At 42.6% G+C, this 25,648-nt stretch overlaps 2 protein-coding genes across 16 annotated transcripts in view; one reads left to right on the top strand and one right to left on the bottom strand.

The window, feature by feature from the left end:
* Window positions 1-1,185: 1,185 nt before the first annotated feature.
* LEFTY1 (left-right determination factor 1) lies at window positions 1,186-20,965 on the bottom strand. Of its 11 annotated transcripts, none has more exons than XM_083604591.1 (8): window positions 20,355-20,965; window positions 16,552-17,919; window positions 8,822-8,885; window positions 8,500-8,580; window positions 6,611-7,580; window positions 4,639-4,882; window positions 3,756-3,995; window positions 1,186-2,186 (listed from the first exon to the last, which is right to left on the bottom strand). In XM_083604591.1, the coding sequence occupies exons 5-8, from the start codon at window positions 6,876-6,878 to the stop codon at window positions 1,847-1,849; spliced, it is 1,092 nt and encodes a 363-aa protein (XP_083460717.1). In that variant the 5' UTR covers window positions 6,879-7,580; window positions 8,500-8,580; window positions 8,822-8,885; window positions 16,552-17,919; window positions 20,355-20,965; the 3' UTR covers window positions 1,186-1,846. The 11 variants fall into 11 exon arrangements, with proteins under 11 accessions (XP_083460717.1, XP_083460718.1, XP_083460722.1 ...); XM_083604592.1 differs by lacking the exon at window positions 20,355-20,965 and adding an exon at window positions 19,748-19,878; XM_083604596.1 differs by lacking the exon at window positions 20,355-20,965 and adding an exon at window positions 19,743-19,867 and having other exon boundaries at window positions 16,552-17,208.
* Window positions 13,704-25,648, top strand: part of TMEM63A (transmembrane protein 63A) — a 32,852-nt gene continuing 20,907 nt past the window's right edge. Inside the window, exons 1-4 of one of the 5 annotated variants that reach the window (XM_083604507.1) lie at window positions 19,895-20,019; window positions 21,010-21,078; window positions 22,598-22,783; window positions 23,954-24,033. In XM_083604507.1, the coding sequence (XP_083460633.1) occupies window positions 22,607-22,783; window positions 23,954-24,033 (257 nt within the window). In that variant the 5' untranslated portion in view covers window positions 19,895-20,019; window positions 21,010-21,078; window positions 22,598-22,606. Of the gene's footprint in view, window positions 13,825-19,894; window positions 20,020-20,975; window positions 21,079-21,569; window positions 21,719-22,597; window positions 22,784-23,953; window positions 24,034-25,648 lie in introns of those variants that run through there. The other 4 variants (XM_083604510.1, XM_083604508.1, XM_083604509.1 and 1 more) reach the window with 4 other exon arrangements.

Here is a 25,648-nt window from a genome sequence, read left to right on the forward strand (position 1 = left end):
GGTATAATAATATGGTCTGATTGTAATGGACAGAATGTTGGTCATGGTCTGGGAGCAAGTTCAACTGAATAGTCAAATCTGCCAACCTCAGTTCACTATCTATAGATGGCCACAATCCAGTCAAACCTGACCACTTTAAAGACCCATTGATTTCAACTGGGGATATTTAACTACACACTGTACTCTCCCACTAAAACCAGTGCAGCTGGGAAATGATGGGTGTGATCCAGGAAAGGTGACACACTTTTAAAACTCTTTTGGTTTCAGTGGGCAAGTGGGCTAACACAGCTGTTTATTGCAGCAGCCCTGGCTACAAGCTCCCCAGAGAAATGGTGCCTCTGGGACTGGCCAGGGGGTGCTGGTTGCCAGGAGCTGAGGCGGCTCAGAGGCTGGGGTGGTTGCGGCAGCTGCGGCAGCTGCCTGGAGGACTCCCAAGGAGAGGCGAGAGGAGAGGAGGCTGAGGGAACACTGCAAAAGGGAGGGTGTTTGAAAAAGGGTGAGAGGCTTTCAGCTTGGCAGGAAAGGGGTGACATAACTGGGCTCCTGAGCCCCACAGGGGTGCTGCAGAAAGAATGGTATTGGTCAAGGGAGCTGTGCACTCAAAAAGCTTGAAAACCTCTACCCTCAATACACCCCTTTACTTTTTTCTCCACAGGAGTGAATTGCAGCCATTCACAGCCATGGCAGAAAGTTACACTGCACTCTGGGACACAGTTGCAAGTGAAGGTAAACCTGTCCTCCATCCCTGATACCAAGGGCTTAGTCTTTACCCACAGGGATCCTGCAAGAGGTGCTGTAGGACTCTGCTTGGAGGCACATGCAATTCATCTCAAAGTGCTCCTTGTAGGATGCTGTCCTCTCATCATACATATGACTATCCCTTGTTTTGATGGGTGTTTTGTTAGTAAGAAAAGAAGAAGAAGAAGAAGAAGAAGAAGAAGAAGAAGAAGAAGAAGAGGAGGAGGAGGAGGAGTTGTTGTTGTTGTTGTTGTTTGGATTTGATATCCCGCTTTATTACTACCTGAAGGAGTCTCAAAGCAGCTAACATTCTCCTTTCCCTTCCTCCCCCACAACAAACACTCTGTGAGGTGAGTGAGGCTGAGAGAAGTGTGACTAACCCAAGGTCACCCAGCAGCTTCATGTGGAGGAGCGGGGAAGTGAACCCGGTTCACCAGAGTCCACAGCTCTTAACCACTAGACCACATGACAGAAGAACTGTCATAAAGGACCAGTGAAAAATCCATCTACTCCAGCAATCTTTCTCTGGTGCTGACAGCTTTCAACTATCATTAACAAACTGCTATCACTCACTGAATTTGGGATTATATCCTACTTTGCTGCTCTACCATGGAAAATTATAGCCCAGCGACAAACAAACAAACCCTCAGTAAATAGAATATAAGAACCCAGTAAGACCAAAGGCCAATTTAGTCCAGGATCCTGTTCTCACAGTGGTCAACCAGATACCTATGAGAAGCCCACAAGCAGGACCTAAGTGCAACAGCACTCTTCCCACTTGAGATTCCCAGCAACCTCTTGTACAAAGGCATCCTATCTGCAACAGTGGAGGTACAGCACAGCCATCGTGGCCATGAAAGGCAGACATACAAGTTATACACTGCAAAATTCTATCCAGATTGGAAGAACCAGCATTTGCGACTGCAAAATTGTATACCTATGACAGGAGAGGAACCAAATTATTGTTCAAATGTATGAAGAAGACCAGCAACCAAATTCAGTGTGCCACGGGTGATATGTGGTTAGAATTAGGAGAACTAAACGAGGAAAAGAGCACCCTGTAACAGGCTACCTCTTGCCTTTCTGCCATTCTGTGTTTGGTGTGTGGCTAGACCGCTGCTATATGGTCCATGATGCAGCCACATTTTTCTACAATCATATTAGGGAACTCTGCCACCTCAATTTCAGTGTAGTTTCCCTTCTTGACAAGATACATCATGGGGAGCGGAGAGCTCTCCACCACAGCACAGGTTCTCTCTCCGTAGCCGAAATGGCGCAGCAAGTTCTTGGGTTGCCGGCAGCCACCCACACAGTGGTAAGCCTGGTAGCCAGCCGGCTCAATAATCCAATACTGTGTCCAGGTCAGCTCTCGGAAATTGATGTAATGTTCCTGGCGGCAGCAGGCAGTCTTCTCGGTCAGGGTTCCTCCTTCACAATCTCCAGGTCCCCTGCCCAAGAAAAGCAGATAGTTTTATGTCTGAGATGTGGAAAGACCTGAGCTAGAGACAGACTGGAGCTAACAAATGTTAGAACTGGCCCAAACATGCTTATTCTTCTCGTGTTTAGGTGTTGGTATGTGTTTGATTGTCTATTACCCTTTCGAGGCACACGTGATATCTTCCCACATGGCTTCATACATACGTATCTTCACAACAACTATGTGAAGTGGGTTAGAAGGGCGGAGAAATCCAACCACCTCTCCTTATACCAAACTTGGGGAAGAAGGGTTGGGTTAGGTGGAGGTGACTCTTCTTCCAACTAAACCGACCTCCTACTGGCCAGTGCTGGTGGTGTCAACTTTCCCCTTCTGTCCTCCAAATGTGTAGGTGGGCAGTAGGCCTAACCAGAGGGAGACAGTGGAAAGCCATGAAATGGAGTGTTCTGAGGACAGAGAGGAGGCAGGGCTGAGCCATGAACTGGACTCACTGCTGTCACATAACAACTTTAGACCCCACTGTTCTGTTCCTCACCTGCACCCCTTGGTTGCCCTTGAAGGGCCGAGCAGCAGGGACGTGAACGTCCTGCTACTCCACAAAGCCCTGATGCTGACGGTTTGGTTTGTACCCTAAGATGGGGGTGGGGAACCTGTGGCCCTCTGGATGTAGCTGGACTGCAACTCCCATCATCCTTAACCATACTAGCTGGGTCTGATGGGAGTTGGAGTCCAACAACAACTTGAGGGCCCCAGGTACCCCAACCCTGGACCAAAAGATGCCAACTGATCCAGACTCAACCAGTGGTCTCCAGGTGAGCAGGGATTTGAACGCTGGACTCTCTGGTCCACTCTATCCACTGCATCACACAGTTTAGCAATGATAAAATCTGTATTTCTCCCTAATAAAACATTGGGCACTGTTTTAATGAACCAAACATAATTTGTTTCACCTATTCTTTTTGTTTGTGTGTGTCTGTGTGTGTGTGTGTCTGTGTGTGTGTGTGTGTCTGTGTGTGTGTGTGTGTGAGAGAGAGAGAGAGAGAGAGAGAGAGAGAGAGATTCACTTGCAACACAGTCCTAACCATGTCTACTCCAAGGTCAGTCCTATTGAATTCAATGCAGCTTACTCCCAAATGGGTTAGGATTTTCTCTCTCTCATAATGGTTTGTGTAATTGTTTGTTTCCAGTATACTGCAAGAATGTAGCAGTAATCAGCAGCTTTTGGAAGAAATTAGTTGAATGTTGGGATTTATGTGTACCACGGTATAGATAGCTGTATATCCAATGCAACCATTGCATCTTTTAAAAGCGAGGTGGATGAGTATCTCAAGATCAGTTCCAAAAGTACACATTGTAAAACTCAATTCTCCCACTAAACACAGCAAGGAAAGTAAACATGCCTATTGTCATGCTGTAGGACTGCAATACTGAGCAAATACTGAGCAAAATCAACTGAGTTTACTTTTGAGAAAACATGGTTTGGATTGGGTTTAAGGGCTAACTGTGCCTGAGTTTGTCTTCAGTATTAAAGGGCAGAAATAAAACTCCCCGGTCACCAATATGATTAAAGTTTGAAACTTACCCATAGTCTTCCAGGTTAAGGGTATAAAGCACCAACTCAGGCTTGCCCAGTGCTTTGTCCGAAGGATCCTGAGAAGTAAAGTGCACACTTTTGGCCATTTCTGAGGCATAGCTGCCTAATCTTTCTCCTTCAATCCAGATCTCCAGGAGCATTGGCCCCTGCATCTTGGTCTTTAGCCAAAAATGCACTGCCTGGGTGACATCGAAATTCCTCCAGCCAGACTCCATAAGTGGAACTAACCTAAATGGACAAAAAATGGGTTAATAGTGGAGAGAGAACCTAGAATAAAAAAACATATAGGGGAAGATATCTACTAGCTTTTTTTTCCAGAATAACAGACTGGAATTGAAAGAAAAACATTGGAATGAGTGAGAATACAATATCTGTTTTCAAACAAGGAACTGAACTAATAGGACTTTTGCCTGATCTCAGAACCTATTCATTTATTGCATTCTGAACTTGGGTGGAAAAGGCACCTCAATTTAAAAGGCAAAATAAAATTCACTTAGGTTAGAAATGCTGTAAAAGCCTAGACTACATGCTCTTGATTTGAACTTCTGCATAAAGGCTTCCGTTATAAGTAACAATTCTTTATACACCCCCCCCCGGGTACATTAAGATGCCTGACAATGAGGTAAACAGGTAAGCCCTGCTTTTGTAATTGCAGAGCAATAGATTAGGCAGACAAGCTCTTCAAGAAAATAACAATTATGATGATCATCTTAATAAATGATCTGATCTGGGAAATACTGTAAGGAAATGAAGATATTTTGAAAACCATGAGAGAAGGCTTGCCTCCTCTGCCCTTGAAACAGCACTGCTGAGTGTGGTTCTATTCAAGTGCACCTGTCCTGAGCCATTAGATTAGACTCCTCCTTCATACCTGGAATCAATCAAAGAGGTCCGGTTGGTGCCATTCTCTTGGGGCTGCACCCAGTACACGCTCACCCTGGCATTCATGACTGGCCGATGAGAAGGCTTGATGGGCAGGTGTTTCCTTTCCAGGGGCTTTTTGAAAAGCTTCAGCTCAGCCATGGTGACTTCGCTGTTTGCTGGTATCCTGCCCTCCATGTCGAAGATAAGTTTTTGACGGGTGGTGTCCGAATAGAGAATGTCTCCAGGAATATCTGTTATGCATTTGGAAACAACAGAAACACTTACATTCATCATTGTTTTCGTCTGTCACTTAAAAAAAAGACTTTCCTTTTATATTACTTCAGAATAGGGAGAGGAATCATCTGACCCGCCGGATATTATTGGACACCAATTCCTTTCAGCCCCAGCCAACTGGTCCAGTGGTCAGTCCAACAACATCTGGCTGGTCACAAGTTCCTCATTCCTGTGATAGATCAATCATATCTTCTTCATGTGCAACCCAGTGGATAAAGAGAAAGACAGTTTAATAGGTTGTTTTTCCAGTTTGGGACATTTTGTATTTTGGTTCTGTATAAATGCAGGCTGTTATTTTAAAATAACAGAAAAAAGGGTTTTAAGTTATGCATCAGGAAAATCTTCTTAAGAATAGCTTAGCACTGGAAGGAGTTGTTTACAAAAGCTATGAAGTCATGTTGCAGTTACATTATTTACTGGACATCAGTTCTGAAGATATGGCAGATTGGTACTCAGTGCGAATCCACTCTCTACTGTTCCTCTGCAACTTCATCCCACACTGTTCCTCTCTCCTACCCTCCTGGTGATGGAAATATGTGCTAGTATGGACTGTGTCAACTACAAAGCAGGAATCAGTGGGAAATTTACCCCCCCTTTTTTTTACTCCGATTGCAATACTTTCTGCATTGCAAGCTTAGTACATAAAACACAAACAGAGATCATATAAAGGTCCCTCTGGTGCCTTTCTTCATTAAAAAAAAGAGAGAGATAATTGTGCTAGATAATATACTAAGTAACCATGTGCCACATAGTCACTAGCACAGTGAGTTGAATTGTGTCACACACTCCTCACACACTCCCTTGGTTGTTGAGAAATAGTACAACTCACCGTGTGGATGGAACCCATAAATAAGAGGTTCCCTATATACTTAGAGCCACTGTGAGTTAATGGTTAAACCAGCTACCACACAGTATATAGTCATTTTTCCCACCTAATGCCTATTTTAAACCTTCAGCCCCCCCCCCGCCCCCAGAATGTACATTGCTGAAGCAAGCATGCCTGGTCTGGTCAATGCCTGGATGGGAGTCATGTAGCTTGAAAGCTACATGTACAGTGCCTTCAGTTCCATCATGGAAGAAAGATGGAATATACATGTAAGAAAATAGATAAAGGAAGTACAGCTACAGTAAGCAGGCTAAGGAGTGGGCAATCCTGCACCCACTTCCCTTGCAAGCCTCATTGAACTCAGTATAGCTTATTTCTTCGCAGGTATGGATAGGATTGCATTGTTACTTGAGAAGATGTCCTTCTGACATATGGAGTAAGCACACTTAAGACTGTGCTGCCCTTCAGGAAAGGGATGCAAATTAATCCAGTGAATTTCTAATAGCAGATGAACTCTATGAATACCACTTGCAATATAATACATAATAACATGAAGCATGAGAAACTTATTCAAGAGGTATACATTCCCTGAAATCAATCCTGTTTAATTGTTAAACAAGTCTATTGCACCACCTTATCATCACATTTAGGACAAATGTATTGTATATACAGAGAGACTTAAGCTGAAAAATTAATCTTTGGGTATAAATTTAGGTCTGCATTTCTCAGAGATACTGTTACAGTGATTTGCATAATAGTTATTACACAGCCTGAATCTATAAAATTCTAGACCAGATGCAGATTTCAGTTTAGGACTGACTTGCTTTTAGTTACTTGTGACGATAACAGCAAAGTTTACCTGCATTGCCAGGAATTCCTCTAAGGATACCAGCTAGACTTGGCATTGCTCTCCGCTTCTCTCGGCGGCGCTTCAGCATAGACATGTATTTATTCCTTGCATTTTCCGGAATGACCAGATTTTCCATGTCTGTCCTCTGAAGAGCAGGGACCTCAGGAAGCCCTAATTTATCCAGCAATATCTGTTTGAGTCCTTTCTGGGTAAATCCATTCGCGGTGGCAGCTATGATGAGAGCACAGGTTACCAAGCATCTGAGATTCACAGCCATCCTTTGCCTAGCTATCGGTGGGGAGAAGAGCCCCTAAATCTCTCTCTCTCTTTCTCTCTCCTCAGCACAAGCTGTTCTTGGCGAAGAAGAGACAGCTCTGCAAGGTTTCAAGCTGCCTGAATGGGAAAGGGATCTAATGTGGTGGGTTTATATAGCAAGTCTGATCCCACTGGCATTACAAATTCCACAAGCAGAAGTGAGGCAGGGGGCTTGGAAGTGTTACATCCCCTTTGATACATCCAAGCTATAGTAACACCTTCCAGTGCATTTGAACTTAAAACAGAAATATTTAGAAGACTCTCTACAAGTTCCCAAAGCTCTCTGTGGCCCTAAACAACTCAGGTTTCCTCCAGTCATTCTGTTGTCTGCTGAATCTCCATGAAGGAAAAGACATGGCAACATTATGAAGTGCGCTGTGACACCTTTTTTGTGCAGTGAATACATAAACTGGGCAGGGCGGGAGGGTTCGGAATAATTATTGGACCACTTAGCATTTGTAAATCACATCAATTGCTGTTATGAATAAGATTAATATCAGGTACTGCTTCATAACCCAGAAAACATCATGTAAAGTCTTGTGGATATAAGTGGAGATATATACCAGTGTTGAGAGCAACTAAACTGCCTTTCTGCCGGATGCAGATCTATGGTGTTCGCATAGATAGCCAATGTGCTCAATGCTACATGGATCACACAGAATTCCTTAAATTTGATCATAAAGATGGAACACATTATAACTTGTAACATATTAATTCCCCTAACAATAGCTACATTAAAAAAAATTATCCAGAACAATCTCTCTAGTTCAAGTACTTTCTTTTGCCAAGTTAATGAATTACTACAGTTACACTGTTGTTGTTGTTGCTGCTGCTGCTGCTGCTGTTTAATAGTCATTAATCATAACACTTCAGTAGTTTATCTCCTTGAACCAGGCAAGGTTGAATGTTAGATTTCTGAAACATACAGGTTGGACATTTAAGGCAGTATTCAACTACCACATCGTTTTTCAGGAGAAAAACCTGGTAAAATCCCATTACTGCAGTAACACCACTTATTACAGAAGACAACCATCTTTGAGAGGGAACAAAGCAACAATGAACTCCTTTCCTCGGGGGTTATTATCCTTCTAATATGGGGAACGTTTGTCTTGTTAATCTCTGTGACATTTCCATTCATAGCAAAAAAAGCATAGTTAATGAAAAATTAAGAACATATGGAGAACCCTGCTTGATCATACTGCATATACACTATCATGCATGGGCGTTGCCAAGGGGGGGCAGGGAGGGGCAGCTGCCCCCCAATCAATAAAAATACATAGCAAACTGAGGTTCTGCCCCCGCAACAAAATGCCTGCCCCCCCTGAAAAATCCTGGCTATGCCCATGCTATCATGTCCAACATCCTGTTCCCCACAATATCCAGCCAGTTGCTTATAGGAAGCCCACAAACGGAGCATGAGAGCAGCTGTTCTTCCTTCCTTAATAGTAATACTTTTATTATTTATATGCTGCCCATCTGACTGGGTTGCCTCAGCCATTCTGTGCTCCACAGCAACTGGTATTCAGAGGCATGCTGCATCTCATCCTGCAGATAGCAAATACAGGATCACAGCTTAGCTTTACCTTCCATTAATTTGTCTAATCCCTTTTGGAATCACTTGGTGGCCATCGCAACATCTTGGGAAAGCAAATTCCATAACTATGCTCTGTACAGTGGTTCCTCGGGTTAAGAACTTAATTCGTTCTGGAGGTCCATTCTTAACCTGAAAATGTTCTTAACCCGAGGTACCACTTTAGCTAATGGAGCCTCCCGCTGCTGCAGTGCCGCCGCTGCACGATTTCTGTTCTCATCCTGAAGCAAAGTTCTTAACCCGAGGTAACCCTGGGTTAGCAAAGTCTGTAACCTGAAGCGTCTCTAACCTGAAGTGTCTGTAACCCGAGGTACCACTGTATGTAGAAGTGCTTCAGTTTGTCCTGAATCTTCCACTGCTCCGCTTCATGGGAAAATCCTAGTATTATGAAAGAGGAAGAAAAACTTATCTACTTTTTCCACACCAACCATGGTTTCGAAAAACCTCTATCATGTTTCCTCTTTATTTCACTTGCTGCTAAACTGAAAACCTTTCCTCATAGTTGCTTCAGCTTCCTATTTATTATTATTATTATGGTATATTGTTCTCTCTTTCCTTATTATATCATTACATCATTACATTATATAAGGTCAATGAATCAGGGGACACTTTTCAACTTCAATGGATTTTGTCAAAATGGCAAATTCAGTTCAATGTATATGTGAAGTTAGGTTTACCCCCTTCCCCAATGTGCATTACTTTACACTTGTTTACATTGAACTGAATTTGCCGTTTTGATGTCCTTTCATCTAGTTTGGAAATATCCTTTCAGAGCTCTTTTCAATACCTTTTATCACTCTAAATAATATGGTGTTTTCTATAGATTTGGCTACTTCACTGTTCTCCCCAAACTCCAGGTCATTTATGAAAGTTTCAGTCCAAATAAGGATCCTTGGAGGGACTTCACTTCTTACATCCTTTCAGTATGAGAACTGTCAATTTATTACTACTCTCTGCTTCCTGCTCTTTAGTCAGTTACTGACCCAAAAGAATCTGTACTCTTATCCCATTATGTTTACTCAGGAGCATTTGAGCATCCAAGTGTACACTGTCAACCTGATCACCCCTAGCCACACATGCTTGTTGACACTCAAAAAGGTTTTAGAGAGGCAGGACTTGCTTTTGCAGGCCATGCTGATTTTCCTTCACCAACACTTGTTCTTCCACACTCTGCATCAGGTGTGCTCCCACCACTGGTTTGAGAAACAGAGTACACACATTAGCCACAATCCTGTTGTTTCTTATGCAATACTCTGTCTTGATACATTTCTCCCAAAACCAGTTTCAAACCAAAATGAGAAAAGGACAATCTACCTGAGTTTTAATTTGTAGTGTTGTGTAATGTGTTCACAGCATAAGTGTTTGATGCTTTTATACTCAGCAATGCTTTCTATGAAAAATAAATTTCAGTTCATTGGAATGGTAGGTTTTCAATGAGGTTTTAATAAAAAGGAATGTACAATTCCAAGCAAATGTAATTAAAACAACAACAACTCCGTAATTGTAAAACATCTTTGGTCATGACCTACTGTAGTCCTACTGTAGTCCTTACATGGCAGTTGTGTACTCACAAGAATCCCCACCACCACCTGACCATAATTATCACCTGTTTGCAGGAGCTTTGCTAGAGTCTTAAAGGACTCAGAACACAGACTCACAAAACACATTTGCATAAATGTAGAGCGTGCCTCTGGACAAAATAAGATGGCAGGTGGCTTCAGTCACACCAGCACTGTGCTTTGTAGCATGCCCAGCTACCCTGTAAGCAAATAATTTAAGTTTTAAAAAGGGAGGGAAGGTGTCTTCCATGAGAGAATTTTGTACTGTGTGAAAGTAGCAGGATTTATCTGGATAGCCCAAACAGCCTGACTGAAATGCAAAGTTGCAATCTTGAACTGCACCTGTATTAGATGTCTCAAACCCTGTGAAATAAACCCCCTGAATATTACCGGTATTTTCTTTTAAGCAATCTAATGCAGGATGAAATACCCAATCCTTAGGCACGGACACAAAAAGACCTTCATAGCCCATTTTCCAGGGAAGAGATCATAAAGCATTTTTTTGTATTCTGAAGGAATAGAAACAGAGTTATCTAATACAGCTAACTACTTTTAGAATCAGGAATTACAAAGCAAGCATGAACTTTGACTATTGCTGCCACCACAGAAGTACTCTACCCAAAAGTGTGAATGAAGTTCTGAATCACCTGCTCATTATTTTCATGGATTTAAGCGGTATGTGTTAAGGTCTGTTAAGCATTAATGATAAATACATTCTTCTGGTGGTGCACTGCAGTGAGGGACCCTAGATTAGAAAGTGCTTTCTTTCATGTCTGATGTCCAGTCTAATAGAAAGAAAACCCTTTAATGCCAAATGTGTATTGGAAGCAGATTTATGAGCTCAACAGGTAACGTAAAATTATTAGGCAAACAGCTGAAGCTCAGTTAGAAAGAAAAAAATGTGGATTGAACTCTTTTTCACACAGTGGTGATTATCTCCTCCAATTGCTGGATTTACGATTCCCTTTTTGTCATGCAAACAAGAAAAGGCAGGCATTTTATAGGAGCTCCTTCTGTGTGATGTGTATTGGAATCTACATGGTGGATTTAAAATGTCAGACAAGGGATTTGAAGTGTCTGCAAAGAATGAAATATAAGAGACCAGCCAAAGACTACATGTAAAGTTTATAGTGGCCATTTCAGTAAATGTAAAACTAGCTTTTGCTATCTAACCATACCATAAGGATCACCTGCTTTGTTGCAGGTGTGTATTTGCATAATGACCACATTCTCTTTCATCAATAAATCCTATGTGTTAAGTGGGAAGTGTGATAGGCTCAAACCTAATTGTAAAGATAAGCATTTCAAACATATCTGCAAGAGAAAGTATGACAGCATATTTGCTAGAGGTGGCTAGTGCCTCAGTTTATTTAATCTGATGTTTAATCTTATGCTTTTCATAGTTGTCAATGGGCCATGTATAGGCTATACCAAAGTTTACTGCATTTGCAGGAATGAGATGCAACCAAGCCAGACTTGCAGCAAAATGAATAATCCTTCAATACTGGAAAGCCCAGACCACACCAAGCAAAGAAAACTGGATACAGGACCTCCTGCAACTACTATACAAGATTATATTCTATAAACTACATAAAATCAAGCTTCTGGGAGACTGGAAGTGCATTTTTGGACCTCTTCACTGAGTAATACCCACAACTAGAAACAGTGGGAGGCACAGGGCAGTGAGGAAAACCTGCCCGACTTAATGGATGTTAATCTAGGACTACGACAGAGCATTGCTGACATTCATTCATCCTAACCTTTATATAGGCATGCAAACCTGAATACTGTATAGCAGGCATAGGCAAATTCGGCCCTCCAGATGTTTTGGGACTACAACTCCCATGATCCCTAGCTAACAGGACCAGTGGTCAGGGATGATGGGAATTGTAGTCCCAAAACATCTGGAGGGCTGAGCTTGCCTATGCCTCCTGTATAGCATGCTAGTTAACTGAATGTCAGAGATGAAAATGCTGTATCATTAACATCATCATTAGATTTATTGGTTGCTTTTTTGCTCCAGGCAACGCAAAGTGACTTAGAAAAGAAAAAGAAAAGAGGAAGCAAGAACGAGGTCAGGTGGAGGGAGAGAGGCTGGGTAGGAGGGAGACTAAGGGACTATACTGTTACATTACAGTGGTACCTCGGGTTAAGAACTTAATTCGTTCTGGAGGTCCGTTCTTAACCTGAAACTGTTCTTAACCTGAGTTACCACTTTATCTAACGGGGCCTCCTGCTGCTGCTGTGCCGCCGCCACACAATTTCTGTTCTCATCCTGAAGCAAAGTTCTTAACCCGAGGTACTATTTCTGGGTTAGTGTAGTCTGTAACCTGAAGTGTCTGTAACCTGAAGTGTCTGTAACCCGAGGTACCACTGTATATGAATGTGAAAAACTTAATAAACCATGGACTAAAAACAAACACTAACTATAGCATTTAAACTTTCAAGCTTCAAAAACCACTGTTCGAAGTTGGTTTGTTTTAAATGAGCCACAGGTTTCAGGCATGACAAAGCAAACCGCAGTATGTAAAAACAGAAGAGAAAGTTTTTGAACTCTTCCTCACACCATGTAGGGGGAGGAGGGAGCACAGGAGCACAAGGCTCGTTGTGGCTCAGTCCTGCTTGTGCATATCACATAGCAAATTTGCCTGGCATGAGTCTCAATGTGGTCTATGAGGCTGTTTTCCCCAAACCATGTCCACCTGTGCCACACCTGACATCATTAGGGGAGGTAGAGATGTGGCTGGATCAGTGGCCTGACTGAGCTCCCTGCAGGGAACCTGATCATGCAGACTTCCCAAACACCCAATAGTCAACTCTGAATACTGGAAAGGGCTGCTTTCCCCCATAGAAATTACTCTGATTGTCAAGATTTGCTTTTGAAACCCTTCTCAGAGTGTTCTTGCTTGCAGGTTAGATGATGATTGGGGAGGTGGCCTTTTCACAGGAGGCATCATGTGTTTAGAATATCCTCCCTAGGCACATCTGCAAGATAACATTGTCATCTTATAGACAACAGGTTAAGATACTTTCTCTCTCTAAGGTTTTTATAATGGACGATCAGCAGTGGTTCTGCTCTTTTCATCCGATTTTTATTTTTATATTTTAAAACTGCTCTACTCACCCTGGCAGCAACTTCTTTGGTGGTCTTAGGTGTATGTAGGTTTGATTCAACTGTATAATTTTTATTGTAAGCCACTTTGTTTTTATTTAAAATATTTATATGCTGCTTTTCTATTTTAAAAATCCAAACGTTTTCGTAGCGAATCAAGGGAGGGTATTATTTGCTACAACCCTCCTCCTGTGTAAATTTAAGAAGAATTTGCATTATTTGTCCTCAGGGATTATATTTCTCCAACATGGAAACCATGTGTTCAAAACATAAAATGTGGCACAGTTCAAGTCACTGTTACTGCAGTCCGAGTTTTTTCTTCAAGTAGGTTATATGAAATAGTGCATGTTCTTGTACCAGTTAGTGGACATTACCTATATCCCATCCGACTGCACTCTGCAGCAGAAAATCGTGGGTCAGATGTTTCAAATTATTTGCACTTAATTATGCTTTAAATTATATTGCAGTGCGCCAGGGTTTTCTGCAGAAAAGACCTTTCTATGGCACTTTTTAGAACAGGGAACAAGAAGCACAACAGCTTAATTACTTTCCTTCAGCAAGCTATTGCTCACTTCCTCTTTCCTCAGGAGTTGCATTTGGTTTTGCTGGTTGGAGACAAGACGAAAGTTCAGCATACCAAGACCTGGTAAGCATTGCCTGCCTGACTTATGTATACATAGTTTACCAGAGCAATGAAAGACAGCCAGATTATTGTATGTATATTGTTGGGCTGCTTTTTATTATTGCTATTTTATTATTGTTTATTATTGATTGTTAAATTACATCTTGTTCTATCAGTGATATATGCTTCCAAAGGTTGCATTACTTTAACAGGGATCTATGTTATATGTCATTTTAAAACAGCATATAACATAGCTGAAGATCTATACAATTAGAAAATGATGTAGAATGGTGCAATGAGAGAGGCTTGCTATGGATTTCAGCAGGTGGTGGATTACACCTATAATTCATTGGCATGCTAGTAGGTTTTCTGAATGCGACTAATTTGACTAAGCTCTTGGTTTCCTCTTACATCTTGTGGCTTCAATTTGCACAGGTTAATTATGCATTGCATAAGAAAAGTTCTTCCTTTAATTAGAATTCTGTTGACTTTTAATTTCTCCATGTGTCTCTTGTTCCAACAAAGGAAAAAGTAAATGCTGCTCTATTCATTCCCACCCCCTTTAAAGGTCCTTCTGCATATAACAGCAACTTCTACTAGGTGTTATTTGGATACATTAATAAAGACCTTCAAAGGCAGAGCCTGTCACAAACCTCATGCAAATAAAATACAAGGTGATTTGCATTTCTAAATCTCCTAGAAGGTACTGGCTCCATCACCTCAGCCAAAATACATATTAAAGACCAATCTAAATAAGAATTGTGGAGAAAGTCTCCTGCTAAAGACCTGCGAGATGGTTAGTGCAAAGAGCTTTAATTCTCCAACTGTAAATTAGGAAAGAGGTGGCATGTTGCTAGATCTTGGCCAAAAAATTACAGAGACTGCTGTAACATTTCCATATATGGTATGAATAGTACATACGCTGACCGTTACACATTATTAGCAATAATATCATTTTAGATTCTGGAACAGTTGCTTGAGTTAAGTGACAGAACCTTCCATACTCAGAGGATTTTAAAAAACATTTACTCAAAGTATGTAGTATTTTGGTGTTCACAGAAAGTATAACTTCTGTTTCTCTCTCTTAGCATTTGTGTGGCAGGGCCTAAATATATACACAACTATCTTTCCTTTTACACTGGTTCAGTTCCTACATGAACTCTAGAACTCAAGATCCAGCAATAGTATGAAACTTCTGTGTATGACATAATGAAAAGTCTTAAAGGCTTTAAAAATGTCCAGGGGTCACAATAAAGCTCTTTGAGAAATTAACATATATTAACTTCCCATTTATTAAAGCTGGGGCTCACCCTGTGGGGATTGATTTACTCAGGATTTTCCTTTCACTATTCTTTAAAAAATGACTTTCCTATATTTTTAAAAAAGTCATATTTAATACATATAGTTAGATCAGCTATGATAAAATTATAATAATTAAAAAGAAGGCAAAACTAAGTACAGGTGTGTGTATGCAGGTGGCAGCTTGAGGGTCATTATTTCTAGGAACAATCTCTTCAAGCCATTTAGGGCCAAACTATGTGAGATTATGGAGCTCTCACATGTTCAAAGGGATTTAACCTCTTTTACCTCTTTACTAAGATCTTACAATATGGAGATTACACATGTTCAAAGGGACTTTACCCCTCAGGCTCATATATACTCTTTTTAACCTGGGATGGGGAAGCTGTGCTTGACTACAACTCCCATAATATCTGAGCATTAGCCTAGCTGGCTGGGACTGATGGGACATGGAATCCAAAGACATCTGAAGGGCCACAGCCAGTTCCCCATCTGTCTTAAACAGACAATCTGAATTAAACACATTTTGAGCAATGACAATTTCCATTACCAGTTCCCAATAAAAAATGACCTTGCAACACACTGTAAATGCATCCAAGAAAGCCATGCAGAGCTATCCTGTTGTTGCTTGTGCTTTCCCCGTGCTGCGTTAATTTACAAAATACTAGTCATATGCTTAGTTGCAAGACAGAAGATTGATGAGACGTGACTGCTGTTTGATACCCATGTGCTAGGAGAATGCACACACTCTATATGTGATAAAGGCGGTGGCAAGGCCTGGGAGCATTGCAGAGAAAGAAATAACTTCTAAGAATGCAGCACTGCTTGGTGGAAGCAGCAGCAGGAGCAACCACCCTATAGAAATGAAGTATAAAGCAAGTTCAGGGAGGCAAAGTAACCAACACAAAGATGTAACAATGAAAGAAACTAAAATTGTGCAGTCGGGTAAGAATGCGGGGTGGGAAAAGAGGGGATTCATGGGTGAGAATTTCTGTGCCAGCTCTTTCATTTTGTGCTTTCAGTTACTACAAATCTGGAATGGTTTTATCATACTATTCTGAACTATAGCCAGCCTGAATGAAGAGAATCCAAGAGACATTTTCTGCAAAGTATATGGGATTACAGTGGAATTCTTCTGTGGTCTGGTTTGGTTCTGTTTTACTAATGTAGGGGTGTGGGGACTTGTGGGCCCCCAGATGTCACTGAATTACATCTACCATCACATTTCCCAATCAGCCATGCTAGATGAAGCCGACGGGAGTTGGAAGTTAAACCCCATCTGGTGGGCCACAGATTCCCCACTCCTGTGCTAAAGTCATTCCTTTGGGGGGAGATGGGAGCAGGCACCTCCCTATCTTATTAAAATAATGTAATCATACATTTCACTTTCACATCCCTTTGCTGCCTCTAGCTACACTGCATATGTCACACCAACAAGAGCTCCCTGCCTACCTCAAAGAGCAGCACTATCCTGTGTTCACCGCATTGGGTATGTTCTGTGAGATTATCAGTAGGAACTCATGCTGCCTTCCTAAAGTGCAAAGGAGGTGTGAATTAAATTACTGTCACTGCAGAGCTGTTAACAACACGAGCATCTGTACTATTAAAATTAGAACTGTGCAAATGGAAGCTCACAACAAAATGCTCCCATTCAAAGTTCTAAGCAACTTGAAGAAGAAAAGAGTATTGTAGTGTTGTGTGCGGATCAGGTAGCTGGGGTCAGATAGCAGCGGAGCTTTCAGAATAGAGAGCAAGGAAAACAGACAGATATTTTTTTCTGTCATGCATAAATGAAACCTTTTAATATTGCCATGCGATTAAAGAATTTGCATACAGGGTTGGCTTCCAGGCCTGAGCTGTTGTTGTTGGCATCTGTCAGTCTTGGGAGACAATGAAATGTGACTTGGGAGTAGAGTGAAACGGTTTGAGAGTTACAGCACCTGCTGTGGTTGTAGAGACTGATAAGGGAGAAGCTGCTGGGGCAGATGAAGGCATCCAATTGTGCTGATGCAGGTGTACCATGGTGTTTCTTCTTTCTGCGCTCCTCCCAGCAGCAGTCATTCCTCCTCTGGTCATTGCTGTGGATGCATGACGTAACTGTCTCAGGAACTGCAAGGGATTCCCACACAGTGGGGTTAATGTCGCCAGTCAAGTTTGCAGATGTCTTTATAAGAGAGTTGGTCTGCCAACAGGCCTTGTGCCTGAAGCCAGCTCCCCATAGAGCACATCCTGGGGGATCCTGCCATCTTCTATTCTGTAAATATGACCAAGCCAGTGCAGGCGTCGCTGAGACAGGAGTGCGAATATGCTGGGAATGTGGGCTTGATCATATTCACATATTTGTTTGAGACTCTGTCCTGCCATGCAATGCCCAAAATCTTCCTGATGTAGTGCATGTGGAAGGCATTGAGATGTTGCTCCTGGCGAGTGTAATTTGCCCATGACTTACTACCATAAAGCAGTGTGCTCAACATGCAAGCCTGGTAGACCTTTGTCTTGATATTGGTAGATCTGGGCAAAAACATTTTGTACAGCATGTTTTGAATGTCAAGTTAATTCAAATTCTAAATAATAATAGCAAAATCCAATAGATAATTATACAGGTGCCTTCTGAGCTGGCTCAGACTGGTCTGGGCTACAGCCTAATGTTCATGTAACAGGAAAGACTGGCTTGCATCTGCTCAGTATTACAGATGAGTGCAAAAATCTGATTTGTATGGTACTTGTGTAATATTATCACTTTATGTTATGAAGGTACATGTAAAGCATCAATGGTTTACATCTAAGAAGCATATCGTGTGACGAAAACTTCAAAAGGATCTGGAAGTAAAGTGTCAAGAAAATGAATTGGATCTATTAATCAGGGTTTCAACAAGAAAGCATTTAACAGCTAATCTGGCCACAGTTCAACATTCACCACTCTGAAAAAACAAAATGCCTGTGTAGTGGAAATGTTGTGACCACAGGGAGCAGTTATGTAAGTGGTAACTCCTCGTACCACCTGGTGCCCAAAATGTTGAGGATATGTACACCCTACAGGGGCGCTGACCCACAGAGGAAAATCCTGCTGGGAAGGATAAATGGAAAAGTGAGGTTTATCTGAAATTTGTATGTCCTGGTGTCCAGTAATCTAAGCCACATATGAAGAAAGTCACACAAATGCACTTGCACATTTAGTTTCCTTGGGTGTTAAAGAGCTGTTCGGGGGGTATGTGGTATCTTCAAAATAAAATGGTTAGAAGGATTTAAGAGAGTCTTGACCCATGTCACAGACACTACGTTTTCATTTATTCCCAGAAATGAAAAGTGCTTGCTAACTAGTGAGCAAATGCTGCTTTTGCCACCAGAAAAACAATGCCAAACAAAAGCAATTCTGTTCACAAATTGAGGAACAGATGGGCTTACAGTGATTAGTTGTAACCTTGTGTTTGTGCTGTGGGGTGCAGCAGGGCACTATTCTGTCTCCAATGCTATTTAACATCTATGTGATGCTGTTGGGAGCTGTCATTAGGGGATTTGGAGTGAGGTGTCATCACTATGCTGATGACATTCAGCTCTATTTCTCTATAACATCTGAATCAGGAGAGGATGTGCAAGACCTGGATCAGTGCATAGGTGGGCTGGATGAGGACCCATAAACTAAGCTTGAAACTTGGCAAGACTCAGACAGAGAACATTTCCCAGGTCTCAGAGACCAACCAGTTATTTGCTCTGAATCAACTTGTACTCCCTCTAAAGGAGCAAGTTTGTATTCAGGAGGTGCTCCTAGATCCTGTCACTGGAGGCTAGAAGCACCTTTTACTAGCATTAGCTGGTAAGAAAGACAGCTGATGAGACAATTTTTTAGTTTGTCTTGAACCTTCCAGCATTCAGCTTCCTTGAATGGTCCTGAGTTTTAGGATCATGGGAGAGGAAGGAAACTTCCCCTTATACAATTATACATGTTGTAGAGAAAATGGATATCTCTCGTCCCACCTTAATCAAAATACACCACAATCCTAACCATGTTTACTCAGAAGGAAGCCATACTGAATTAAGTGGGGATTATGTCCAGATAAATGAAGTTAGGAGTACTTTTGAGCATGTGTAGGTTGTTTTCCCCACACCACTAGGTAGAACCACCAAATCCAATTCCAATGAATTTGAAGGGATGTGACCTTAAATAAGGTCACAGAGCTTCTCCTTTCAGGTAGGTAGCCGTTTTGGTCTGACGCAGTCGAAATATATATATATATATACATATATATATATATATTAGTCCAGGAGCACATTGGAAACCAACTAAGTTTGTTCTTGGTATAAGCTTTCGTGCACATGCACATTTAGGTATCTGAAGAAGTGTGCAAGCACACGAAAGCTTATACCAAGAACAAACTTAGTTGGTCTCTAAGGTGCTACTGGACAATTCATTTTATTTTGTATATATATATCGAGAGCTTCTCCTGTTAGAATACAAAACCGGTGAAGGAGCCACGAAACACTCGCATCTTCGTACAGCCTGCAAACGGCAGCAGGTAGACCTATACTTGAAAACGAGCCTTGCGTCTGTGGTATCAGTTACCAGCGAAGCAGCAGCTGCCTTGTTTCCTCCCGCCTCACCTGCGAAGAATTTACAAACGCAACGACCACAGCCTCGTTGTCACCTTACAGAAAGCGGGCGGAAGCACGTCGGCGCGCGGCCTGCCTGTGGTGCCCAAGGGCGTGTCCGCCAGGGAAGGCCGTTCTCCTGAGGCCACAACAAGGCTCGTCGCAGGTGGAGGGAGAAGACTCACACCGAGGAGTGGTGGGTAGGGCAGGGCCTGGTCCACATAACGGGGGCGCATGCGCGGCTCGGGCAAGTCATCTGTTGCATTCGCGACGGGGGCGGGGCGGGGTCACCTGCGCCCTTGTCGTTCCCACTTAGCAGAGCTGGTGGCTCAGGTAACGGAGGACGGGGCCATTTCTGGCCAAGGGGTTGTGCGCGGCGGTAACCGGGCGGGCTTTCCTCCTCGAAAGAGGAATTAAAGCAGAGGCGCCACCCGTGGCCAGGAGGGGGAAAGTGGGGGTGGGGGGGTCCTTTGCCCTGCCCAGCAGGGAGAGCAGCAGCTCCTCTTCGGCTGCTTCCCAGCCACTTCCTGCTCTCTTAAAGTGTGTGTGAGTTGTGGCCAAGGTGTTTTTTTGTGTGTGTGTGTCCCCGGCACCCACCTAAGCCTCCCTCCCGGCTCCTCTTCCCGGCCCCTTCGACTTCAGGCAAGTCCCCTCCGTCCTCTCTTCACCTGGCTTCCATTTTCTCTTTATTATCAAGTGGAGGCGACTTCCCTGAATTGTGCGACTCTGAAACAACTTACTTGCACTCTTTCGCCACCTGTAGTTCTAATCTCGAATGGGCCCGTTATTTTATGGCCACGTTTTGTTCTACAACTGTTTTTTTAATGGCTTCAGAGGCACCGAGTCTATAACAGCTGTATGAGTTGGCAGAAATCCAGCCGCTTTCCTGGTGCGCGTGGGTGGGGAGAAGCTGCCCAGTTAAATTTCAGCAGGTTCTGTGGGTGCTAAAGCACAGGCCCTTCCCTGCCAGGGGGAAGGGGAGGGTGGCAGCCCTAAACTTCTGGGGACGAGGGAGGGGCAATTTTAGACCCTTCATCCCTACTTATCCTAGGGTAGACGCCCACGTTTTCTTAATATATCAGAAGTTAAGTTGGGCTGTGATCTAATTTCTGAGCCTCTCCCAAGCACCTGCACTGGGCAGGCTATTGCTGGTTGACATTTGTTAATAAATAAAATACCTTATTCTTCTGTTGAGGGAAGTTTGGGCAGGCTTGATAATTGCTGAGATGATGTGTAATTATCAACCGCCTAGTGATAGATCTGGGATGGCTCTCTTCTGCCCTCTGCAGGTTATAGACTGCCCTGAAATTATTTTTGTTGCAGGCAAATCAGAATTTCAGAAACAGAAGGGCAATCATTGTCCTGTTACCTCTCTTGTGGAGCTGTGATTTGGTGGGTAAAATAAGTGCTGCTTTCTGGTTCATTCCCTTGAAATTAAATTAATGTGTGGGATGACAGGACGTGAACAAGTTTCATCTCTAAACCAGTGTTTCCCAAACTTGGGTTTCCAGCTGGTTTTGGACTACAACTCCCATCATCCCTAGCTGCCAGGACAAGTGGTCAGGGATGATGGGTACTGTAGCCCAAAAACAGCTGGAGACCCAAGTTTGGGAGGCATTGATCTAAACAGATAATCCACCCATCAACTTGCCTTTTAACCATGAACTGTATCTGTTTTGGAATGAGGCCTAACGTCATAGAATTTTGTAAAGAACATATTGGATGTCTTCATTTGGATGGTTTCTTGTCCATACTGTAAAATTACAACTGTGAAAACTGAAAGTTCCTTCATAAGAATGTAAAATCTGATTTTACATCAGATTTTGCTTTGCCACTTGCTGTGAGCTCTTAAATAATTTTCTCTTTGCATTCATCTTTAGATGATTTGCCGGTACATGCACAACTTCATGATGGCTGGTTGTCACCTACAATTTAAAAGACTGTTCAGTTGTTTATAGCAGCTGGATGGGGCTGAACCAGTTTCCTTCATGCTTAAAGCATGAAATTATGAATATGTCTAAAGCAGTTTAAGGTATTGGATAGCTTTGATACTTGGCTTTGCCCTGCAAAACCTCTGGAACAGGTCTTCCCTTTTGGGGCTGATTGGCAGTTTTGAGAGTGTGCCGTGGGCATCACCCCACCTGCTTGTCACAGTCCTCTAGGTCACTGCTTCACCCCAGCAATTGAAGCAAAAACACTGGGTCGCTTTGCTTTCCCATGTGGTTTGGATCAAGGTTGGATCCGGTTGAATTAAAACTTACTCTCTTGAAATTACAAGATTTTTTACATGCAGTCCTCCAGAACTACTATAAAATTAATACTTGTGTTGATTGACTGCGTTCCACAGTAAAAATCACAAATCTGGTGCCTGCCAGTGCCAACCACAAAAGCATACTTGAGGACCTTTATTATTTTTTACATATTATGTGGACACAGAGGTGACCTATTATTTGGTGGTGGTGAATTTCAGTCTCTGTTTCTCTCCACCCCTCTGTGATATATATGAATGAGAGAGAATGTTAAGGGAGATTCTATGGGAGCATTTTTTGTGTCATAGCTGAGCTAGAAAATGACAGATCTGTGGTGTTTACAGTTCCATCCTGCTGCAGGCTTTTCCCAATTCAATCCTTTCATACTAATTCCTTCATGACTTGGGCCTTGATGGTATAGAACATAGAGGCAGGACTATTGTGACAAAGTACATACTGGCAATAAAAGCTTATGTTTTGATTGTTCCATTGAACTGTTCCATTGAAGCTATTTAAGTAATGGGGAATTGTTGTTGTTATTAATATAGATTTTGCTTCAGCCAGTCTTTCCTGACTTTCATTGCTCTATATATTATCTATATATATATGTATATATTGCTTTCCTGCCTGTTGTAACTTGCCCTATGATTTTGTTTTCTAAGTGAAACAACATGATTCCATTCTTTGGAGATTTGTGGCTGGCTCACTCATGGAATGGGACTAAAGCAGATTACCGTGGTGCCAATGGATCCTACTGCTACAGCAGAGCACGGGGAAGTACTGTGCTTCAAGGTGTAAGCTTTGGTGGAGTCCCTATTGTCCTTCTGCTTGATGTTACTTGCTTTTTGGTAAGTAAATTTTAGGAGTCTCAGTTTTGGCAGATAACTGCCTCTTATACAATCCCCAAGTTCCCAAAGCAAGGTCTGAGGAAGGGCCTGGTGGGGCAATGGTGAGGCTCAAGAAGTATGGTCAGTGTGCCACATCAATTGAGCATGTGTGTTAAGACAAGTCCCAGAATCCTCTGCAAAAAAGAGAAGCTCTATGGCGGATATGTAGAAAGTGTTTCCTGTAAATAAGCTGGACTTATTGTCCAATCCAATAGGGCTTGTGTTCTTAAGGGTGAATCATCATGTAATTTAAAGGTAAAGGGACCCCTGACCATTAGGTCCAGTCGCGGACGACTCTGGGGTTGTGGCGCTCATCTCGCTTTATTGGCCGAGGGAGCCGGCGTACAGCTGCCGGGTCATGTGGCCAGCATGACTAAGCCGCTTCTGGCGAACCAGAGCAGCGCATGGAAACGCCGTTTACCTTCCCGCCGGAGCGGTACCTATTTATCTACTTGCACTTTGATGTGCTTTCGAACTGCTAGGTTGGCAGGAGCAGGGACCGAACAACAGGAGCTCACCCCTTTGCAGGGATTCGAACCATCGACCTTCTGATTGGCAAGTCCTGGGCTCTGTGGTTTAACCCACAGCGCCACCCGCGTTATGTAATTTACCCTGCTGAAATAGATGCATCCTTTGTCTTGCACAAATGTTTTCCTTCCCTTCAGACAGACTGTGCTGCAAGGTCTGGCTTGTCCTGGCCAAAGAAATATATATGGAGGGGATGCAGAATAAGTGTGTGGTCATCTTTGGATAATAGGATTTGCAGCACTTTCCTTTTTTTTTTTTAGTCTCTTTAAAATGGGAGCATATGGTAGTTGCCAAACTATATTTCAGAGTACCATGTCAGAATTACCATAACGTGGATTTGTCTGAATTCTTTCTCGTCAAGCTTAAGACAGGTATTTCCCACCCTTCACAGCACATGTTTTATTCTTTTTGCTCTAAAAAAGGCCCTGTCCAATAGTAGCCATAAGCTACTTTCTGGTGTTACAACAATAAAAATCCATAGTTTTTGTCAAGTATGAAAAATTTGGTCCTGGTGCTCTTATGGCACTGTCATATCTGAAGCCAGCTTAATATGAAATAACGAAACCTTATGCCTCTGAATGAATGTTACTTCTTTTCTTTTAGATTTTATTGTTGGTATTTTCTTTTATAAGAAAAAGATTCTGGGATTATGGTCGTATTGCCCTGGTATCGGAAGCATTGAGGTAAATCTTCATTTATACAATGCATTTGCTTATTGCATTTATATTCTTCTCCAAGGAACTCGAGGTGGTGTACATACCTCTCCTCCCCTCCCCCACTTTATCCTTGCAGCAACCCTGTGAGGTAGGCTAGGCTGAGAGGCGGTGACTGGCCCAAGGTCACCCAGTGAACTTCATGGCCAGGTGGGGATTTGAACCCCAGCCTCTCAGGTCCTAGTCCCAACACTCTAACCGCTACAGCACACTGGCTCTCAAGATGTAGAAAACATGAGTGTCAAAATGTTACAATGGCTCCCACAGAACATTGGTAGATACAGAGGGCATAGTGCCATGCTGTTGGTGACCAAGGGTGGTATCCAACAAAAAAGTAGCTACGTTAGTGTAAGGACTTCTGGCTGTGTGATGCAACGTATCATTTCCCTTCTCTCGCCATGTGCCCCTGCCCCCCAGAGCAGACTTGTAGGGAGTGTGTGAGCAGAGAAACTTACTGCCCCATGTAACAGTTTGATATACAGTGGTACCTCGGGTTAAGTACTTAGGTCCGTTCTTAACCTGAAACTGTTCTTAACCTGAAGCACCACTTTAGCTAATGGGGCCTCCTGCTGCCGCCGCGCCGCCAGAGTACAATTTCTGTTCTCATCCTGAAGCAAAGTTCGTAACCCAAGGTACTATTTCTGGGTTAGCCGAGTCTGTAACCTGAAGCGTATGTAACCTGAAGCGTATGTAACCCGAGGTACCACTGTAATAGGCATTGTCATAGACCACAAACACCAACAGTTCTATGGATTACAAAGAGGAGGAACTGTGACACTAAGTACATTTTTAGGAATTGCTTCAGTAGTGGGGTTTTTTTTTTTAATAATAAAAAAGTGCAGCATGTATGTGTGGCGGGTGTGTGTGTGTGCATGTCTGTGGTTCCCGTGAAAATTACCTGGTCATGCATGCTATTGATTAAAAAAGAAAAGCCCATTGTCAACGATGAGTTTAGCGCATTACACCTAGTTTAGCTCTGGAGTACATATTTTTTTTAATTTGTGAAACCACTGTTTCGTTCAAAACTTCTCTTGAGCAAAACAGCTGTATAAGACTAGATCTTTAGGAAGAATCGGCGAGTGCAGGGCATGTTTGTTTCTTGCAGTGGCTGAAACAATGCTTACTTCTAAGCGTGCCCATTTCCAGTTGCTGCATGCTGAGGTCAGGGTTTGCAGAAAATAAAACAGCACTTTAATTTTAATGTGAAGGTTTTGCAAAGGCTGTTCTTGCTCAAAACCTCTGTAGCAAAACTGAAGGGGAACAAACATCTACAATGTGTAAACGTGAATTGGGAGTGAAGGAAGAGAGAAATGTGAAGACAGGTGGTGAAGAGTTAACCTAAGGACACGGAAGAAGGAAAGAATCATACTTCCTGAAACTTATCAGAATGTTGTCAGTTTCATATTTGAAGGGCGAGGGGAGAAGTCTTTGTGTAGCTTCCCCTAAGGTTGGGTTGCATCATGGGTTATTTAGAAAGCTATACCCTCTGCTGAAATAGGGGAACATGCCAGCAAGGGAAAGAAGAACAGCAAGCAGACTTTCTTGACCAGCTTTCTGGTGACAGATCCAAAAGGGATATTCATGT

Source organism: Podarcis filfolensis (genome assembly GCF_964270895.1).
Source record: "Podarcis filfolensis genome assembly, chromosome: 3".
NCBI lineage: Eukaryota > Metazoa > Chordata > Lepidosauria > Squamata > Lacertidae > Podarcis > Podarcis filfolensis.